The following is a 19,691-nucleotide window of genomic DNA, read 5'->3' on the forward strand; positions in this document are numbered from 1 at the left end:
TAGGTAGGCAATTAGGTACTGCACGAAATTGAGCCTAGCAAAACGCGACCAGTAGTTAAATTGTTTTCCATCACTAGCTAGCTACATTAATTATTGACTGCTGCGTTTCCACCGAGAGGCTTGTCAGAGGTTACCAAGCGCCTGATTTTCAAACCATACGCACAGCTCGCGTCAATTCGGACTCCCCAGACCCGAAATGAGGGACAGCACCCTTCCGTAAAGCTGCTTTCTCACAAAGGGGCGCCACCACCTGCTCGACTGAATGCATCGCGCCGGCTCCCGCGCCATCTCGGCGCGCGCCGTGAGCGGCAGCCGACCGCCCGGCTTGGGTCTTGGCCGGGACCTCGGCCTTTCTGCAGCACGCTGCGATGTCTTGAATACTGCGCAGAGTGAGTTTTGCTACTTTCCCTAGCACACGAACAAAGCCGTGCCGTACAGCTCAGGTCCATCTCCGACCTGGGCGCAGGCAGGTTCTGTTCCCCGGTCAAAAGATGCTAATGCAGACTGACTGCTTATCTCGCTTCATAGGATGTATTCGGCTGCAGTGTGCTAGTGACAAGTCTTTCCCCCGGACTTGGTCTCGTCTGTACAGCTCCTCATCTCCTGCCGCTGCGGCCGCGAGCCCCAGTGCTCCAGACCCCCCGCAGGAGTCACAGCCACCTATGCCGCCGCCGGACGAACCAGGAGCACCATTCTCGCCACAAGATGTATCCCAATTCCCGCCTCAACCATTGAGGAGATCGCTGCGACGTGCCCCTCGGACTACAACATCATATCCCCCGGTGGACCTGCCCAGCTGGTTTTTGGACAACTACGTGACCCTAGCCGGCGAAGGACTCAACTATCCCGCTGATCATTGCGAAAAACCGCATAAGCTGACGGAAGAGATGAAGCGCTTCAGAGAAGAGGGAGAATTATCAGAGGGTGACGACTTTGGCCTTGAAGGCTACGTGGCTGCCTTCAAAAAAGCGGCAGATGCTATACAATCACATCGACCGTCGGAGCCCGGACTCCAGGATCACATTGAACTTGCACTGAGCATGGGTGGCCGTGTATTGGCTGCAGGATTCTCCCAGGTGTATTTTGCCCAGCACAGGGACATGGAACAAATGTTCCGGGGAAGGAGAGAGCAACAAAACGCACTCAACAGACTAAAGCGCCATTTGATCGACCGAGACCTGACGCATCGCAGTCTGGGACGGCATGCCCAGGGCCATCTCGTCCAAGACGGCATCGACCTAGAAGCCATCGGTTTCAAGACAGCCGTCACTGCCGAGCTAACCGCGGCAGCTAGCCTTGCGTCAAGAACCCTGCCTGGAAGTACTCGCCGACCAGTTCCTGTTCTGCGAACAGAACGCTTTGCGGGCGCACCACTGACAAGAGCTGTCGTTGAGAAGGCCGTCGAGAGGATTGGGGTAGATGTGATCTATCTTGACGCTCACGTGCTGGCTGAGATAATCGGCAAATATCTGGGACAGGATCCATACATGAATAAGGGGCCATACACCATGCTCGGCTTGAACATAGAAACCCTCAACAGTCGAGTTATGGCGACGCCTGCGGGCGGTCCGATGTTGCCTTTTGGGGAAGCTGATGGTGATTCGGGGATTGATCCATTGGCACGTACTGAATCCGTCGTGGTCGGCCCAGAAGCCATCAAGACCCTCCGGAGGCTATTCCATGGCGATACAGACAACAAACCAGACGGGAATCGCTGGGATGATCTGAAACTTGGCCATATCTTGGAGCAGATGCTGACCGCGCCCGAGATCAAGCGTAGCACTAAATCACTGCCGTACAAGGATGTGTCTAGACCAACAGTTGTTCATCTCCACAACTTCACGGAGCTGCACAAGATCAAGGAGGGCTCGTTCATAGTGTCCAAGTTGCGAGCCACTGTTGACAGATTGCTGCGAGAACAACACAAGCACATCGTGCTAGTAGGTTCCACGAGCCCTATAACCGGACGCCTGACGCCGAGGGACTTTGGCAGGATGGTTATGCAGCCCAACACCGACCTGGAGATTCACGAGTATCTCTTTGCCCAACCAATACCGGAAGAGGTACAACGTCGAGTCTCAGCGGACGGCCTGAAACAAATAAACCTGACCAATCTGGCTAACCTTATGGAAGCCATGCTGGGTGAGGAGGTGGTCTTCCGGCTAAATGACGAAAACATGGCGGATTCTACCTCTGCTACGGATTTTGAAAGGACCGTCTTCGAGTAAGTCTTAAACCCACGGGTCTGGACCGCTGTAGCTCACACGCTAACTTACCTCGTGCCAGTCACACCATGCTATACCGGGTTGCCACACGGCTAATTGCCAAACAGAAGGCCGGGGAACCTAAAAAGGTCTACAACCAAGATGATTTATATGCCGAGTTGCTAGAATGGCAAGAGAACATGTGGCATGATTTGCGCAGGAACTCTGGCTACATGGAAGGCGGCAAGGGCCCCAAAAATTCCAATGCCTTTACGCGCGTCAGACTCGGCGACGACGACCTACCAAAGTTCGGTGCACTGCGCGGGTTCTTGGGGGGCCACGGTGCAGATGAGGGGGAAGCGAACGAGGAATACGACAAGTACGAAAAGCAGCTCCTAACCGGGCTGGTCCGAGCCGAAGACATCAGAACCACCTGGGAGGATGTGGTCTGTTCCCCCGAGACCAAGGAGTCTCTTCAAGCCATGACCTCGCTGGTTCTCACCCGCCCAGAGGCTTTCTCGTATGGTGTTCTCGCTAAGGAGCGCATTCAGGGATGCCTCCTATACGGGCCGCCGGGGACGGGCAAGACCCTTATGGCCAAGGCAATTGCGCGCGAGTCCGGAGCCAACGTCCTTGAGGTCAGCGCCGCGTCCATTAACGACAAGTATCACGGCGAGAGCGAGAAGCATGTTCGGGCCGTCTTCTCCCTTGCCAGGAAGATGTCGCCCGCCGTCATCTTCCTGGACGAGGCCGACGCCCTACTCGGCTCTAGGTCAAACAGCAGGGGGAGAGGCGGCTTCAGGGAGACGTTAAACCAGTTCCTAAGGGAGTGGGATGGCCTCACCGAGATGAAGACATTTGTCATGGTGGCCACCAACCGCCCCTTTGACCTTGACGACGCCGTGCTGCGTCGCATGCCCCGTCGCATCCTCGTGGATCTGCCTCTGAAGGAGGCTCGACTCAAGATCCTACAGGTGCTCCTCCGCGACGAGCATCTCGATGACTCTGTCAGCCTCGATGATATTTCGAGTCGTACAGAGATGTGCTCAGGCTCAGACCTCAAGAACATATGTGTCGCCGCGGCCATGGAGGCCGTCAAGGACGAGATCAAGGCTCGCGACACCAGCCCAGACCCAGACTCACACGTTTTTCCGGACCACAGGACCCTGACGGTTGACCACTTTGAACGCGCTCTGAAGCAGATCGGCGCCAGCATCAGCGGCGACATGGACTCGCTCAAGGCCATCCGCAAGTTCGACGAACGCTTCGGAGACGCCCAGGGACGCGGCAACCAAAAGGCCCGAAACGTCATGGGCTTTGCCGTCGGGGCCGTCCCTTCCCGATCGGGAGATGCGCGCGTCCGTCGCAGCGACTCTGCCTAGCCAGAGAGTTGATTAGCTTCTCTGTTGTCCTTGTTCTTTGTTTCACGTACCCCCAATCGTGTACGCAGACTAAAAAGAAAATTTGGTTTTACCATGTGTTACTATCTGTAGATCTTAGGAGGAAAAAAACAACATGGGACTGTAAGAAAGAGAAGAATGAATAACCAAAACAAGCAAAAAGAAATCATAGACGCCTGTAAAATGCTAGCATATAAATGGTCATAGAACATACAGACCCAGCAAACAATCAGAAACTAATAGTATCAAAAACTCCATTTCCAATGCTGCACTGAACGCCGTTCCATGGAAAATAAAATCCCCGCTTTCCGTCCAGCTTTAAAGTCGTTAGGCACACTTGTTCTTTTTGGTGTTGAATCGTCGTCCTCGTGTGTCCTTCGCATTTGAAATAGCCCTCGACTTCCACAGCACAACGTGACTGCTCAACTGTTTGTATAAATCTTCCATATCCAACGGCTCACAGCTCAGCCCCTGAGCCCCCTGCGAAGCTGATGCTTGCGAGGCAGTGTTACCAGGTGCTCGTACACAGACTTTCCTGTCTGTAACTATCCAGCTCCTATTCACGTCGGTGCAAAGATGCGTTGAGAGGCTTTCAGTGTTTGCCTTGACAACTGTTGAAAGCCTCGTAATATATTCCACGTTCATTTCACGGATTCCGTCCAGCAAAACATTGGCGCTGGCCATGCTGGAGGCTTTGTCCACGACAGAGTCTTCGCGTTCCAGACGTGTCAGGGCGTCAGATGCGGAATCGCAAAGGGACGAAAACGCCGTAGAAACTGCGGTGACATCCTGTCGGATAGAACCGTCGGTTATCATGGACCAGACGACGAGTGTTGGCTGAAGGGAGTTGGCTACACCCATCAGTTCCACCAGAAAGAATAGCCTCTTCGTAGATAGAGCGCCACTGCCAGCCTCAGACTTGATTGTTTTGATCGTCAACAGAATTGTACTCAGCAATGCGACCACAGCATCCACTTGAGAGTCCTGGATCTCTCTTGGTAAACATGACCTCTCAAGAAGCTGTCTCAGGGCCCCCGAATATAGTTGAAGAAGAGGCCAAGTCTCATGTATCTTAAGGGTTGCTCGCACGACTGTGGGAAGCATGCAGCTCAACATAAAATCGAAGATGTGAATATTTTCCATACATCGTTGCAAAATGTCGAGTTCGTTTCCGGTCTTGTTGTTGACGAATGCCACCTTGCAATTGTTGTAAAGGTAGTAGAAAAGCTGCGAGTAAGCTTTTGTATCACCTTCTTGAAATCGGATCCCATACGCCAAGATCCCAGCCAGGTGAAGCTGGGGATCTTCGAGTGATGGGGAATAATCGGCACTTATGCGGTAGAAAAAAGGGTCCACCGGACATACATCAACCCCGTACGACTTGACCAGGCTGATGATTTCGCGGACAAAATCAACATGCTTTAGATGAGCGGTACGGTTAGGCTTTACAGTTGCCAGATCCCGCTTCATCTGTTCCATGACAGCTTTGAGAGCTTTTGCGAGGTCACCCTTTCTCCCTCGCTGAAGACTGGTCTGATCCTCCCTCAAAGCTCTTCTCTGAGAAGATACCGCAGAGGCAAAAAGGTCACGAGCTGAGTTATAGTCCATGGTGGTCCTAGATGTAAAGCCAGCATCGCCCCCCACGGATGTGGCACTATGGCGTCGTAGACAGTCCCCAAAATTGGGTACGTGCTCAAATGTTGACCTTGGGCCCGTCAGGCAAAGGAGCCACATCTCATCCAGAGTTGTGTTGAGATCCTTGAAGTCGAGCGTTGCATTTCTCACGAGGGTTGCGGTGAACAGCGGCAGATATCTTCGTCTTACAAGCGAAATATCCTGTGGCATTCTTTGGAAGAGACCGTATTTCCCCGGCGAGAAAAACCTTGAAAGGCGCTAAATCATAAACGAGACGCTAGTCAGTCGTGACATCAACGGCCTAAAGGGAGACCACTCTTGTGAGCAAAGTCTAGATGACTTACCGTGAGTCCAACTTGGAGTAGTCTGCTGGCAATTCTCCCAGAAAGGACGATTGCCTTCTCGGCGCACAAGCTCTCCTTGGATCCAATACGCTCAGATATTCTTGTCTCCAAGAGATTTAATACTTGATTCGCAACGGAGAATAAGGCCTCTACGATTTGGTCGTCGACCAACTGCAGTTGACGGTCAGAGTTAGCTGTCATACTCCTCTATCGTTTACCGAATGTCATCATCTCATGTTGCACACGAGAGCTTACCTGTATAGCCTCGTCAGAGGCATTCTGCTCCTCGGCAGTCTCAGAGTTACAAGAGTCCTGATAATCCAAGACATCATCAATTCTGTCCATATACCGACCCACAATGTCAAGCGCAACCAGTAAGGTTTGCCAGTCAAATCCCGCGCAAGAGACATCGAGATTGGTAAAAATCTGTGAGAGTTGTTCTGCAAGACGGTCAGCTGGTTTGAGCGCTACGACAAGCCAATACTGGGGAGTTGTAATACTTACTTGTATTCAAGGAGCAGGTGGCCGCAGTGAGAGAGGGAGCCACCTTGAGTACCTCCAAGGATGCCTGAACAGAGCAGTAAAGAATGTCCATGGCAGCAGATTTGTTCTTCTCAATCATCTTCCCGACCATGTCTCGGTCAATTTCGTTGCTAGCATCTTTGGACAAAGCTAGAAGCTGTTGTTGGATGTCGGTTTCCGCGGTGAGGTACTGGTCTAGTGTCTGTCGAAAGATATTGTTTTGCCATGAAATAAAAGCCCTGAGTACCGAGGGCCCCTCATTGGACGACACAACAAAGCGTGAGAGTTGTGACCAGGCTCTCAAATTGATTAAAACAGCTTCTCTGTGCGAGCTGCCAGGGACGACCAATTTCTCGATCAGGTGAATCCCAGGGCGAAGGTTGGGAGGCGCTGCCCAGAACAGCGCACACAAGAGATCATGATGGTTCCTCAATGCCGCCAGTTCATGCTGATTTATTGTCTGCTCCTTGAGGAATTGTCGACTGTGGTTAGGGACAATTCTAGTTACCAAGTTCTTGATGTCCCTGACGAGACCTGAAGCTCGGAGACGCCTAATGACCATGGCGACGATCTTGACAAATATATGGAAACACCGATCCTCAGCGTGGATTGAGACATCGGGTTTTCCTGATAGCTGCTCGAGAAAGGCGGGAGATTTGTAAACCTCCTCGTTCCTCAGGTGGGACAGATTCTGCGAGCCGAAGAAATCAAAAACTAGGCCAATCATGCTGGTACTTTTCCCCCAGCCCCATTGGTCGATTAGGTAGTGGCATCTTCCCATCAGGGATCTGCAGTAGTCATTGAAGCTGGGTGGCTGTCGAGGGTTCTTCTGATAAATATGGAAGGTGCGCTTTAAGAGTGCCTGCGGTATCGCCCACCCGTCCAAAGGCGAGCGGAGACGGGATCCGGCATCGAGCGTACCCATGTCGTTGAACTCAGTCAGAGGGAGAAGAGTAAACACATGCTTCCATCCGTACTCCAGCTTTTTGAGGTCCGAGGCGCCAGTGAGCTCTGGGGTGATGATGACAGAGCCCAAGATATCCCAGAAGCCACCTCGTGGTAGCTGGGCAACTTGCAGTATTCTCATCAGAATTGCCCAAAGTATCACCTCACCTCTGTCCGGTTTGATGCCATGCTCCCGACAATGGAGTTGCTGTAGATCTGCATATGTTTCCTCCACAGGCCCTAGACCAAGTGACACCAAAATCCTACAGCAAAACTTGGCGAGTCTTCTCAAAGCTTCCTGTGCCTGAAATCCCTGGTCCGAGAGCGTACTTGACTGTTGACACAAGCGAGTAGATAGAAAGTTGACCAAAAGAACCCTGGGCAAGACTTGCAACAAGGTTCGAAACAGCCCAGAGGAGCCTGGTCGAGCTCGACCGTTGAGCGCAGCTTCAACGCGGTCGATGAAGCTACGTAACACGTCTAGGATCCTTGACATGAACGAGCTCATATGGGTACTTTTCTCGAAACTGACAGCCGTCTCCACGAAATTCAACAGAAAATCGGAAGCTGCAACGGCTTCAAGACTCAGTGTGTTCTCCGATTGTATAATGTTGTCGACTACGAAGTCAACAAGAACACCGAGCTCAGATGACGTGATCTCATCCCATGGGCCCCATCGAAGAGTCTTGTCGCCAAGCTGGAAGGATATCCTCGGCCGCACATGACAGCACTTATCCATGAGCTTTTTGTCCTGGAGGTTACCAAGCCTTCCCATGCCGATGAAAGTACTTTCGTGGAAGTAGACACTTGCATCAAGAGGGAAAACTTCAAAGTGATGAGTGTAGTGTGTGCCAAAAGGGCCAAGACCCCGCAGCTTCTCGTCATTTAACTCTTCTACGTCGTCCTCCTGAACCAAGGCGTAATCCGAAGCTGGAGGTAGGGGGTCTGCAGCGTGTACAAATCGAGGTGCCGTTATGTCAACAAAGCGTGCCTTGGTTTGTTTGCGTAGCCTAGGGTGACGAGCAATTGGCCGCTGCAACTCTGTTGGCGGTTCTATCGAAGCGGCAATGTTGCCTCTTGGCATCATATCCTGGTCCATAGGGCTGTTGATGAACCGGTCCAAACGAGCAGCTGCGGGGCCGAGCGAGGACTTGTTTCGACGATACGACGCATCCAGATTTCTCTTTCGAGCTAGGAAACTGAACTTCCCAGGCCGGTTCACTTCGGTGGTCTCCAACTGTGCGGGCCTGGCAGCTATGATATCAGAACGGCCTATTCCTGGACTTGATTTTAGAAGTCTCGGAAACCCTCGCACTATAGGAGCTGCGCTAGGAATGGTCGTCGACGAAACAGGCATATCTAAGCGCGTTTGCTTCGTTCTTCGTTTCGTATCACCAAGGCTTGCGGCTCGCTTGAGATGCGCCGAAGCACGATGTGGATTTGTAGAACGTTGCATAAGGGCAAGTCTTGACGACGTTGCTTTTGATGATAAAGTTCCTGCCTTCTCCATGGGCTCATGTGCTACTCTTGGCTGAATCCTCCCATTCTTCCAATCCCGCAATACAGACAGTGCATCGATGTTGTCTGGGCGGCTGCCAAGGTTGATCTGTTTGCGAGAGGGGCTCGTCTTTCCACGGTTAGGCGCTCTCCTTGCGGCTCGGGCAGCAATCCTGAGGAACTGGGGTGCGTCTGATTCAACAACATCAAGAACGCTCAGCATAGGTGGTGGAGTTGGGTGCCCCTTTGTAGTCCTAGATCGTCGGGCAGTCTTGGGCTTGGATGAACGACCCGACTTAATGACTTTCTTTGAAAGTATGTCGCCATCTCCGCCGGATGCCGAATCAAGCAAACTGGTTATTTTCTGTTGCCTTGGGTTTCTCAGTCCTGAATTATGCTTCCGGTAGAGACGATTCTTAGGTTCGCTCGAGTCTTTCCTCTTCCTCTTGGTCCCAATCACCATTCTATCGATTGCATCCTCTTCCGGAATGTCACCGTCGTCGAGAAACAACTGTAGAAACAGGTCTGGATTCTTCGTAGTCTTCGGAGAAGACATCAAAGTATGGTCTCTCCCGAGTGAAATATCATTATTTATGCGTTCATCGCGGTCGTCATTATCATCATTAGGTAAAAAGTCAAACAGGGCATTTGAAGATGTGGGTTGCTGAGGCCGCTGTTTCGGTAGAGCCACACCTTTTCTGGGTAGGTGCTTGGGTGATAGAGGAGGGCTTTGGCGACGCGAAGTTCCATCTCTGCTCTTTTGAGCCTTGAGCTGATCAAGTCGAAGCCAAGATGCCGGAAGCACACCTCGAATCCTCCTGACGTGCTTCTGCATGGCATCTGAGTCACTGTCTATGCTGGATGAGTCGGGCGAATCTGAGCCCTCAGCCTGGGCGTCATCATCTGAGATACTAATGACGGCTGGTGCGACGTCATTCTCCAAATGTGTGGTTGCGGGAAGGGGCGTCTGCACAGAGAGCTTTGTGGGACCCCTTGCATTGGCATCATTGAGCACCTGGGGGCTGTGAGAGCGACGTCGAATCTCTTGTCCAGCTAGCGAGGAAGCCTCCAGATCAACGACGAGAGGCGGTCTGAAGCGTGACCTGGTTACAGAGTCTTTGCGGGCGGATTCATCCACCCTCCTTCGTTTTACGCTGGATGAGGTGCTCGCAGAAACATGCCTTTTGGACTGATTTTTGCCGCGTGTCTTCCGACTCTGGCGAAGAAGTTCATCTATTGAGGGTAGATCGTCCTCTGCCGGGCTCGTAGCCGCTGTATCTTGCCCAGGGCTAGGCTGACCACTAGAAATAGCTCTAGCTTGAGAGGATGCCCTGGGAGATGGCGATAATGCAAGCTCGTCCCGTTCTTCAACTATAGATGCGGAATCAGGCGGTTGGCTCTCGTGCTCCTGGAGCTCCCCAAATATCGACTGGCTGTCGTCTGCAAAAAAATCATTGTCCTGGGAATCATTGGTCGTTCGCCGTCGCGCAGTCTCGGCTTGCTCGGTGACAACACGCAGAGGTTTGAAGCCATGAGCCTTCATAAACCGGGTATACTGAGCGCCCTCGAGTAGATACGGATGTTCCTGAATGGGCTTCCGCGGTCGCAAAGAACGTTCGAGTCGAACAGCTGCCTGGCGTGAGGGCGAGACATTATTACTGTGAGAGGTCAAATGTGAGGTTGACTCGGAGTCCAAAGGGCTTTGAGATCGAGCTCCAGTCAAAGTGTCTGATGGTACCGGGTGTGCTGGGAGCGTTATCTGAAGGCTCTCCTGGATGGTTTGTCGACTGGGCTCTGGCTTAGGTGATGCGATGGGAGAGGATGTCACATCAGGTGGCGGAGGTGACAGCGGAGAGGAGCATGACAGCGGGGTAGTGGTCTTTGCTCCCAGCGGGAGGATAGGGGACGTGGGAGTCGCCTGGTGATATGGCTCAGGAAGCTGTCGTGCTGGGGAGCTAGGGATGCTCCAGATATCAGTGAGTGGCGATGCAATCGGCGGCGGCGGAGCTGGAAGAAGACTAGCTATCGGACTTTGTGGAGGGCTAGGGCCATCGAGGTCGTCTTCATCCGAGTCCGGCACCTCGCCCAGTTCCTTCCAATTTGGCATTTGGCCAGAGATTCATTATGAGCCTGTGGCAAGTCTTCTGTGTGTTTGATCCATGAGACCGGAATTCCGCAACTGGTATGCTCGAATGTGTTGGAAGTTTTCGGTTGCAAGCTGTGACGGGATATTTACGGCTACCTGCATTTGTTCATCCGCTTTCCAAGACCCCGGATCCAGGTGAAGTAAGTACCTGACCGGGGGGTGGGTTAAGGTCGGCGGAGTTGCATCGTCAAATTAGACGCGACGCGTCTAATCAATTTACAGCTCGCGACTGACCTACAATTGGCGAGCCGACTCAGGATACCCCTGCATAAGTGCACCACTGACCGACCCCCTTACATAATTAGGTAAGTCTAAGGCTCCGGCCAATTATTGCCTGCAGTGATTTGTACTGTACCTTGGCTGCTCCCGTCACTCTGTTAGCAACCCGTTGTGAAGTCGATTGCCAAACTCCAATTGTTCTTGTGCAAACAAAAATCGGATTTACCATCAAAGAACATCAAGGCTTGGAAACAGTGGCTGTATGCTGCTAAATGTTTTTGCGGGATGAACTCTATAAAGAACGCAATCCCCGTGGTTGCTGCAGTTGGCTTTGGAGTCTGGAACGGTATGAAAACGCTCTGTCCTAACCATAAAAAATCGGCTGGCAAGCGTGCAGCCCATGTGGCGTGACGTTCGGCATTTTGGAAATTTGTTGACCTGTAGGGTTTTACAGCCTGGTATCAGCTTCGTGACCCGTTAAAAGAGGCGGCCGAAAATAAGAACAAGGAAGCTCTATCCAAGTAGGTTTCCATTTTGTTTTGTCCATGAGACAAATGCATACCTACCTACCTACCTACTTTTGGCCATTAGATGAGTAAGGTAACCAACCAACGGGAACTTGTTTAGAGCCCAGAATCCGTCTAAATCACCAGAAAAGGACAAACCGGCGACGGGACCCAATTCGACATAGAAATCTCAGTGGTGGACAGGACGGCTGTGGCGAAATGAGAAAGTACCTACCTCCTTCTTGTTGGGCAATGGGTCCCCTGCACCCTGGTTTCTCGATATCAAAGGCAGCAAGGTCTGGTCGTGGTGGCTACGTGAGCAAGTAACTTGTATTCGTGCCTGGGTATTACGGGAAAACATGTATGACAATTCGCTGGATGGTGATTGTATACCAAAGGGATCAAAGTTATAAAGCCCGTTCTTTGAGAGTTCATGACCAAAGAGGCTGCGGGACTTATGTTGATATGCCCTCAAATTTCTTAAGATCCCATTGGTAAGGTATCAGCCATGGTGGGTCATGTTTTGGTTGGTAGCAGCTGGCTGCCATTGAATACTAGCTCCAATTGCATGTCGTGGGAAAGCAATGCTGATTTCATTGCATCCACTGTGACTTGCTACGTCAGCCCCGGCTATACGGAGCAAGAGCTTCAGATCACGTGAAAAGTGTACATCCCATGACTCGGGTGCCAATTCCCGAGCTTGCCCAGGCCCGATTTGGCGGCATCATACGAGAGCCTTCGGTCGGGATCTGTCAAAAAATCCTCGCTATCATCTCATTAGAAGCCAATTACCCACGACCAACCCGTTACCAATTCAACGCCCACGCAACACGACCACGAGAACCTCGAGCTCAATTGACATCGTCTCGCTCCAGAAACCTCTCCACTCTTTTCATATCGGCTCGATTTAATCAGACAAAATGCTCCGGACGACGGGCTCGGCGATGCTGCGTCGCAGCGTGGTGCAGGCCACTGCACGTCGCGCCTCCTCTACCCACGCCATCTCGAAGCCCACTCTGGCCAACATTGAGAAGAGATGGGAGAGCATGCCTCTGCAGGAGCAAGCAGAGCTGTGGATGTCTCTGAGGGAACGCATGAAGGAGAACTGGAACGAGCTGACCCTCCACGAGAAGAAGGCTGGTGAGTGTGCACACAATTGTGCCCCGGGCAATTCGCATCCGAGGTCACACGAATTTTTTCACAGCGAGTGTCTAAATCAATTTCGCGTTCACTGAATTCTGGATACTTCCCAATCCCGAAGGGTTTTGTCTGAATCTATGGGCTCGAATAGCCAATCGTCGATCGAAATGCTCGGGGCAACATTGAAACGACATTTTATACGCAGATAAACTGACACAAAGCTCTCTCCTACAGCGTACTGGGTTTCCTTTGGCCCGCACGGCCCGCGAGCCCTCGACCCCCCGGATGAGGGAAAGAAGGTCGCCATGGGCGTTGCCATCGGCCTGGCCGTTAGCTTCATGATCTTTGCTACCATGCGCTCGTTCGCCAAGCCTGCACCACACACCATGACCAAGGAGTGGCAGGAGCAGACCAACGAGTACCTCAAGGTGCGACCCATTTCCCCTATCGCTGACATGTTGTCTATTTCACTAACATATCATCGCCATTGCAGTCGCAAAACACGGAGCCTCTTACTGGTCTTTCGTCCGAGGGTTACTCTGGAAAGGGACAGGTCCAGTCTCCTCCTGCATCGAAGCACTAAGGTAGGCTGGGATGCCTTGCTTGAGTATTTTCTTCGATTAAAAACAAAGCCTTGCTTCCTTTTCTCGTCCCCATGGCCGTTTGCCCATGTACAAAAAGCTTAGAGGCGGGATCCCCAGGTCTGGTGGCGATGTCAATATCGGGCCACACGCAGTTGGTGTAAACATTGTATTCGTACTGAGGCGAAAGTTAGACACTATTTCCTTGAGTTCATTGAATACCGTATTCGATAAAGGATATTTTTAATGATTGTGATGGATGCTCTTTATCAATGCTACCTAATCGATCAACCTTTCAAGCATGAGTACAATATCTAGCCTCTGCCAGGCCATCCTTTCCTTGACAATCCAACCATGGCACGTCGAGAATTACAGGACGATCTCTCCAGAAATGAAGTCAGGAGCCAAGAACAATACAGCATACAAACATTCAAGATGTACTCAACAGATCATGTCGAGGCTCATCCTTCGATTCTTTCCTTAACTGGCATAGGAGTTCCAATTTAAGCCCCGCCCTGACTGGCCTCACGGTATGGCTGATAGCTGTGGGATGCATTATCCCCGGTTTGTTGGCCCATGTCGCTCTCCTCCCGCAGTAATCTGTCGACGTCAAGCCGCCCATCCTTACCCCAGTACCTGGCCTTTGAAGTGCCCTTCACGCAAGCCTCGTCGATGACGACATAAGGCATCGGGGCATCAAACATGGGCTCTGCGAGCACACGTTCCATTTCCATCTTCAGGCCTCGAGCACCAGTCTCGTTCTTTGCGGCTCGTTCGGCGATGGCATACAACGCCCGGCTTGTGAAGAATAGGCGACTGGGATATGTCTCGAAAAGCGCCTTGTATTGTGCCACGAGGCTATTACGCGGCTCTGTCAGGATTCGTAGCAGCTCGTCAAGCGAGAGAGGGGTGAGTGCACATATGTTGTGGATACGCCCAATCAGCTCGGGAATGAAGCCGAATGCCTGCAGATCGGCAGGCGTAGTCAAGTCCAGAGGGGTGAACCCGCTCGTCCCAGGCTTGACCATATGCGGCTGGTGAGGGAGATGCGCATACATCTCTCGAGGCAAGGCATCCCCGTTCCTAATGGGCTCAGAGCCAAAGCCTATAGTTGGCTTTGCTACGCGCCTCAACACAATCTTGTCCAGACCAACAAATGCGCCACAGAAAATAAACAATATGTTCGTTGTATCAATGGTGATCTGCTCGACTCTGGGACCGGGCGGTGGACTGGATTGGGAGGTTTGGCTTCCGCCATTGTAATTGCTCGTGATCGGACTTGGGGATCTGGAGGACCTAGTATCCTTGACGTTAACAGTGACCTTGGAGCCTTCTACCAGCTTCAAGAGTGCCTGTTGCACGCCCTCGCCTCCTACGTCCCTTCCATTGACCGATTCTCTTCTTGCAAGCTTGTCAAACTCATCCAGAACCACGATGCCGTTTTCCGCGGCGTTCACATCGTAGTCCGCCTCGATTAAAAGTCGCTCTATGCAGGCTTCCACGTCCTGTCCGATGTATCCGGCTTGTGTGAAGGAGTTGCAGTCGCTGATCGTGAAGGGCACATTGAGATGCCTACTTAGGGTTCTTTTTTCAATAGTTAGCCGAGTCCGTGATGCACGTTCGAGTAACGTATAGACTGGGCAACATCACTTACTCTACGATGTAGGTTTTCCCAACGCCTGTTGGCCCTATACACAACAGATTTGACTTTTGAATGGTCACATGTCTGCTGTCCCGTGCATCGTCCCTAAGAAACTCTTCTACAAAGGAAGGGTCCTGCTCATGAAGTCCTTGGGCGGACTCATGGTGGCCCGGAAAATCGTCTTCAAAGCCCAAATTGTCAGCATTTGGCTTACGCTCGAGTTTCGATTCAGGGTGCCCCTGACCTTCAGCCGGATGCGGCTCGCGCCTGGCTCGCTGGAAGTGCTGCTGACGGAGCAACCGTTCTTCTTCGACCCTCCTCTCGTCCTCAATATTTTGTCTTCTTCTCTGGCCCTGATAATGATTGAATACGACTGACGTCGTGGTCTTCTTGGCCCGCTCCTGGCCCACGACGAATTCGTCGAGACGTCTCTTCAGGTCGCGCGGGTAGAACTGGGGTACTCCGAAGCTCGGCTTGCTGAACATTGGGCCTCGGCCGGATTCTTCGGGATCATAACTGCTCGTGTAGCCGGAGCCAAAGTCCTGCGTCCTTCGGCTGGCGGCGGGTGCCCGACAAGAAACCGAGAAGGATCGGGAGCCAGCATGGGTAGCGACATGGTTTGTAAGGAGCCTCGGGCACGAGGAGCAAGATCGGGTGAAGACCGACATGATACAGGTCTACCGTCACCTCGGCACCGGTCGCATGCTCGAGATATGTACGATCCGGCAGTGGCCGAATCAGGGATGAATCTTATCTGTATGCAGGGCAATTGGATCGCACGTATCGGGTGAGTGCAACATACGTACGGCGGAGGTGGATGTTTGGCTTCAACCGGTCTCGGACCATACACGCCATGACGGATTGAATAGCACTGTATCAGTCAGTAACTACTGGACTGTTAGTCTGACCGGGCCCCGGCGCGGTTTTGGGGTGCGGGGATTTCTGGAGCTCCAGGCCTGCTGGGCTACCTGCATGGTTGGTTCCCTTCGATTAGCGCCATTGGAGGAGAACAGCTCCTCCTTACCGCAGTAAGCCGCCACCAAGCGGACCGACCAGGCTTGCCAGGGTCGGGTACAGGGATTGCCACGGCCCAGACTCTGCGGTCACTATTTGTTGCTGATAACATGGATTTTTAGCCCCACCCCCGGTGCCGGACTTGAGCTGCAGAAGCAACCGCCACTGAAGTAAAACGCTGTCAAAGACGGAACACATGGCGATATACTGGCCCGATTATGGATCTCTTTGCGGCCTTCTCGCGCCCAATGTTGAGGGTTGGACAGGCTCCTTCAAATGTTGAGCCCACATGTCGTTGGCAATCTGTTCTCTGGTTGTGGCCCCACCCACCAATTAACATCACACGACGTCATTGTATGTTACGTCCGGGGAGAGCTCTGAAAGTGGGAAACTTTGAGTGGCTGTCTGCAGAAAGAAAAGACCCTGAAGCAGGCGCAAAATAACTTTTGATCAGCCCTCATCCCCTCCCGTTTTAATCAACTCATAAAGAGTAGTCGGGGCTGGTCGAAGCTCGAAGAACTTATCGAAACTCATCTCTCTACCCGTATGGTTTTTATCGAAAACCGGGGTGGCAAGGATCTTTTATTCCACTTGCCCAGCTGTATTTAATCTTAACCCAATTCATCTTAATCTGTCTATCGCAAGACCTTTTCTGCATCCTCTTCCAAAAATCTAGGCCATTTCCTCGCAACATCAACGACTTTGGACTTTGATCTTGCAACAATGGCTACCAATGGATCCAATACGGTGGTGGCCAACGAAGGTACAGTTGAGCACATTGGTAAGCTGGGTTATTATATTCGCCCATCCATCATTCCTAGGTCATAGCTTCGTTGACATGTTATTGACTGCCTGTCATGAATAGGCGCTGTAAAGCTTGACCCCTGGCTCGAACCCTTCGAGGATGTCATCAAACGCCGCCATGGCATGGCTGAAGACTGGCTCAAGAAGATCGAGCAGAGCGAAGGGTCAATTGAGAAGTTTACGAGGGTACGTAAGGAATCTAGGTGGATGCCAAGTCAACATGTCGGCACCTAGCTTTATCATTGGCTGACATCTTGTGATAAAAAACAAACAGGGCACCGAGGTTTACGGATTCAATGTGAAGCCAGACAACACAATCGTGTATCGTGAATGGGCCCCAAATGCAACTGCGGCATTCCTGGTTGGTGACTTCAGTAAGGAGTAACCCCTCAAACGTCGCACAGATCTCATATATATGATCTGGTCAAACGTATTGCAAATGTTATACTAATACATGGATCCCAGACCAATGGAGCCGCCAGTCGCACCCTATGAAGAAGAATGAGTATGGAGTCTTCGAGATAACCGTTCCCCCCACTGCCGCTGGAGAACCAGCTATTCCTCACAACTCCAAGGTTAAGGTTAGTGTTGATTGCATCTCTCTGCTGTTGATAACTTGGGTACTGACTTTTATTAGATCTCCCTTTTCCTCCCCAATGGGCAACTCATAGATCGCCTTCCGGCGTGGATCAAGTATGTCACGCAGGATCTCTCTGTATCGCCTGCCTACGACGCCAGGTTCTGGAATCCCCCATCCAGTGAGAGGTATACATTCAAGAACCCTCGCCCCAAGAAGCCCAAGAGCGTGCGTGTCTACGAGGCCCATGTTGGAATTTCCTCGCCTGAGCTTCGTGTAGCCACATACAAGGAGTTCACCAAGAACATGCTCCCTCGCATCAAGAAGCTTGGATACAACGTCATCCAACTTATGGCCATTATGGAGCATGCTTACTATGCCAGCTTTGGCTACCAGATCAACAACTTCTTTGCCGCAAGCAGCCGCTATGGCACCCCGGAGGATCTTAAGGAGCTTATTGACGCTGCTCATGGCATGGGACTTACTGTTCTGCTTGATGTGGTTCACAGCCACGCGTCCAAGAACGTCTTGGATGGCATCAATGAGTTTGACGGGACAGACCATCAGTACTTCCATGCAGGCGGCAAAGGGAGACACGACCAGTGGGACAGCAGGCTGTTCAACTACGGCCATCATGAAGTTCTTCGATTCCTCCTCAGCAATCTCCGATTCTGGATGGACGAGTATCAGTTCGATGGCTTCCGTTTTGACGGCGTGACAAGCATGCTGTATCTCCACCACGGCATGGGGACGTAAGTTGTACTTGGACTCTCATCAAACAAATGCGGTGACTAACATTTTAATCCAGTGGCTTCTCTGGAGGCTACCATGAGTATTTCGGCCCGGATGCCGACGAAGAGGCTCTCGTGTATCTCATGCTTGCAAACAAGATGCTTCATGAGCTGTACCCCGAGGTGATTTCCATCGCAGAGGACGTCTCTGGCATGCCAACTCTCTGTCTTCCTTGGTCCGACGGCGGAGTGGGCTTCGATTATCGTCTAGCCATGGCAATCCCAGACATGTGGATCAAGATCCTCAAAGAGAAGAAAGATGAGGAATGGGACATGGCCGATATTTGCTGGACATTGACCAACAGACGGCACGGCGAGAAGACCATTGCGTACTGCGAGAGTCACGATCAAGCGTAAGTTAGACTGGGAAGTCATCTGAAATCGACTGGAATGTTTAGCTGACACTACATGGCCCGATAGACTTGTCGGTGACAAGACTCTCATGATGCATCTCTGCGACGCTGAGATGTACACCCACATGTCAACACTGACACCTTTGACCCCTATCATTGACCGCGGGATGGCTTTGCACAAAATGATTCGCCTGCTCACTCATGGTCTTGGAGGCGAGGGTTACCTCAACTTCGAGGGTAACGAGTTTGGGCACCCCGAGTGGCTTGACTTCCCTCGCGAGGGCAACCAGAACTCATTCTGGTATGCAAGGCGTCAATTGAACCTGACCGAGGACAATCTTTTGAGATATCGGTTCCTAAACGACTTCGACGCCGCCATGAACAACTGCGAGGAGAAGCACGGCTGGCTCAGTGCTCCCCAGGCGTACATTTCGCTCAAAAACGAGTCTGATATGGTAGTCGTCTTTGAACGTGCAGGTGTGGTATTCGCTTTCAACTTCCACCCAACCCAGAGCTTTGCCGATTACAGAATTGGAGTCGACGTGTCTGGCACGTACAAGGTCGCTTTGACCACGGACGACAAAGAATTCGGAGGCCATGGTCGTATAGACAGCTCCACACGATTCTTCACCACCCCGATGGAGTGGAACGGTCGCAAGAACTGGACTCATATCTATCTTCCCAGCCGTACCGCTGTCGTAGGTTACCCCAAAGTATGTCAGAGATCGATGATCTGTAAAGTACTAACTCAGTCTATAGGTCCTCGAGCTGGAGTAGCCGTTTCTGGCTTGTCTTCTTTTGGTAGGAGAATCGAAAAAAAAAAAACCAAGTGCGGGTTTGTCAAGAAAAAGAATGTCTTCTTTCATTTTACAGGACGTCTGGTGAGAACTTATGTGCACGTTACGGTCGAATGAAATAATAAGATGAGGTATCAGAATTATGGCACAGACGGACAAACGGACAGTAATTATTCCAGATCACAATGTTGAGTAAAACCCGTGAGAGATATTAGAAAATACTATGGTGTTGCAGTAAGTGCTGCAGCTTCAAGAACAAAAAAAAATCCTTTATGGTATATTTTGTTTGAACCATTGCCGTTAGACTGGCTGGAGTGCGAGACAACGACTTGTAACTAGGTTGACAGCGATGCTGTAGGAAAGAAAGTTCACAGAAGAAGAAGAGGGGAAATTAGTGAAAGCATATTGGAGAGTAGGTAGATGCGAAGTAAATGGTACGTGGTAGATAGGTACTACCGTACCAGGTGTATAAATTTTCATCCCAAAAATACAGAGGCGTCAATTCTCGTGGCATATAATGAGTAGGGATAGCCGTATAAATTGTGAGTTCATCTGTACGATGATTAAATTGCTC

The 19,691-nt window shown here is 51.5% G+C and overlaps 5 protein-coding genes across 5 annotated transcripts; 3 read left to right on the forward strand and 2 right to left on the reverse strand.

Moving 5' to 3' along the window:
- The first annotated feature begins 32 nt into the window (after window positions 1-32).
- On the forward strand, window positions 33-3,873 carry MGG_03191 (katanin p60 ATPase-containing subunit). The gene is made up of 3 exons (XM_003716751.1): window positions 33-389; window positions 529-2,224; window positions 2,287-3,873. Exons 1-3 carry the CDS (start codon window positions 263-265, stop codon window positions 3,584-3,586), a joined length of 3,123 nt encoding a protein of 1,040 aa, XP_003716799.1. The 5' UTR covers window positions 33-262; the 3' UTR covers window positions 3,587-3,873.
- Window positions 3,648-11,973, reverse strand: MGG_12761 (uncharacterized protein). Its single transcript, XM_003716752.1, has 6 exons — window positions 11,654-11,973; window positions 11,139-11,350; window positions 6,088-11,053; window positions 5,839-6,023; window positions 5,584-5,754; window positions 3,648-5,497 (listed from the first exon to the last, which is right to left on the reverse strand). Exons 3-6 carry the CDS (start codon window positions 10,652-10,654, stop codon window positions 3,932-3,934), a joined length of 6,489 nt encoding a protein of 2,162 aa, XP_003716800.1. The 5' UTR covers window positions 10,655-11,053; window positions 11,139-11,350; window positions 11,654-11,973; the 3' UTR covers window positions 3,648-3,931.
- A 102-nt stretch (window positions 11,974-12,075) lies between these two features.
- Window positions 12,076-13,485, forward strand: MGG_03188 (cytochrome c oxidase polypeptide 5). The gene is made up of 3 exons (XM_003716753.1): window positions 12,076-12,558; window positions 12,793-12,986; window positions 13,052-13,485. Exons 1-3 carry the CDS (start codon window positions 12,339-12,341, stop codon window positions 13,139-13,141), a joined length of 504 nt encoding a protein of 167 aa, XP_003716801.1. The 5' UTR covers window positions 12,076-12,338; the 3' UTR covers window positions 13,142-13,485.
- Window positions 13,486-13,642: 157 nt separating this feature from the next.
- Window positions 13,643-15,993, reverse strand: MGG_03187 (ATP-dependent Clp protease ATP-binding subunit ClpX; the record flags this gene model as incomplete). The annotated part of the gene is made up of 4 exons (XM_003716754.1): window positions 13,643-14,711; window positions 14,794-15,336; window positions 15,584-15,652; window positions 15,806-15,993. 4 exons carry the CDS (start codon window positions 15,991-15,993, stop codon window positions 13,643-13,645), a joined length of 1,869 nt encoding a protein of 622 aa, XP_003716802.1.
- Window positions 15,994-16,232: 239 nt separating this feature from the next.
- On the forward strand, window positions 16,233-19,664 carry MGG_03186 (1,4-alpha-glucan-branching enzyme). Its single transcript, XM_003716755.1, has 8 exons — window positions 16,233-16,576; window positions 16,661-16,785; window positions 16,874-16,973; window positions 17,065-17,180; window positions 17,237-17,928; window positions 17,985-18,320; window positions 18,388-19,018; window positions 19,080-19,664. Exons 1-8 carry the CDS (start codon window positions 16,519-16,521, stop codon window positions 19,095-19,097), a joined length of 2,076 nt encoding a protein of 691 aa, XP_003716803.1. The 5' UTR covers window positions 16,233-16,518; the 3' UTR covers window positions 19,098-19,664.
- The last annotated feature ends 27 nt before the right edge of the window (window positions 19,665-19,691 follow it).

The sequence above is a fragment of the Pyricularia oryzae genome, chromosome 4 (genome assembly GCF_000002495.2).
Source record: "Pyricularia oryzae 70-15 chromosome 4, whole genome shotgun sequence".
Classification (NCBI taxonomy): domain Eukaryota; kingdom Fungi; phylum Ascomycota; class Sordariomycetes; order Magnaporthales; family Pyriculariaceae; genus Pyricularia; species Pyricularia oryzae.

Bases quoted from the DNA above. Each gene is read 5' to 3' on its own strand.
- MGG_03191 (XM_003716751.1), top strand. From the start codon at position 263: ATGCATCGCGCCGGCTCCCGCGCCATCTCGGCGCGCGCCGTGAGCGGC. The intron at 390-528 runs GTGAGTTTTGCT...CTCGCTTCATAG, and splicing joins TGTCTTGAATACTGCGCAGA to GATGTATTCGGCTGCAGTGT. The intron at 2,225-2,286 runs GTAAGTCTTAAA...ACCTCGTGCCAG, and splicing joins TTTGAAAGGACCGTCTTCGA to TCACACCATGCTATACCGGG.
- MGG_12761 (XM_003716752.1), bottom strand. From the start codon at position 10,654: ATGCCAAATTGGAAGGAACTGGGCGAGGTGCCGGACTCGGATGAAGAC. The intron at 5,755-5,838 runs GTAAGCTCTCGT...CGTCAACTGCAG, and splicing joins CCTCTGACGAGGCTATACAG to TTGGTCGACGACCAAATCGT. The intron at 5,498-5,583 runs GTAAGTCATCTA...TTTATGATTTAG, and splicing joins TACTCCAAGTTGGACTCACG to CGCCTTTCAAGGTTTTTCTC.
- MGG_03188 (XM_003716753.1), top strand. From the start codon at position 12,339: ATGCTCCGGACGACGGGCTCGGCGATGCTGCGTCGCAGCGTGGTGCAG. The intron at 12,559-12,792 runs GTGAGTGTGCAC...TCTCTCCTACAG, and splicing joins CCTCCACGAGAAGAAGGCTG to CGTACTGGGTTTCCTTTGGC. The intron at 12,987-13,051 runs GTGCGACCCATT...TCGCCATTGCAG, and splicing joins AGACCAACGAGTACCTCAAG to TCGCAAAACACGGAGCCTCT.
- MGG_03186 (XM_003716755.1), top strand. From the start codon at position 16,519: ATGGCTACCAATGGATCCAATACGGTGGTGGCCAACGAAGGTACAGTT. The intron at 16,786-16,873 runs GTACGTAAGGAA...AAAAACAAACAG, and splicing joins CAATTGAGAAGTTTACGAGG to GGCACCGAGGTTTACGGATT. The intron at 18,321-18,387 runs GTAAGTTAGACT...ATGGCCCGATAG, and splicing joins TGCGAGAGTCACGATCAAGC to ACTTGTCGGTGACAAGACTC.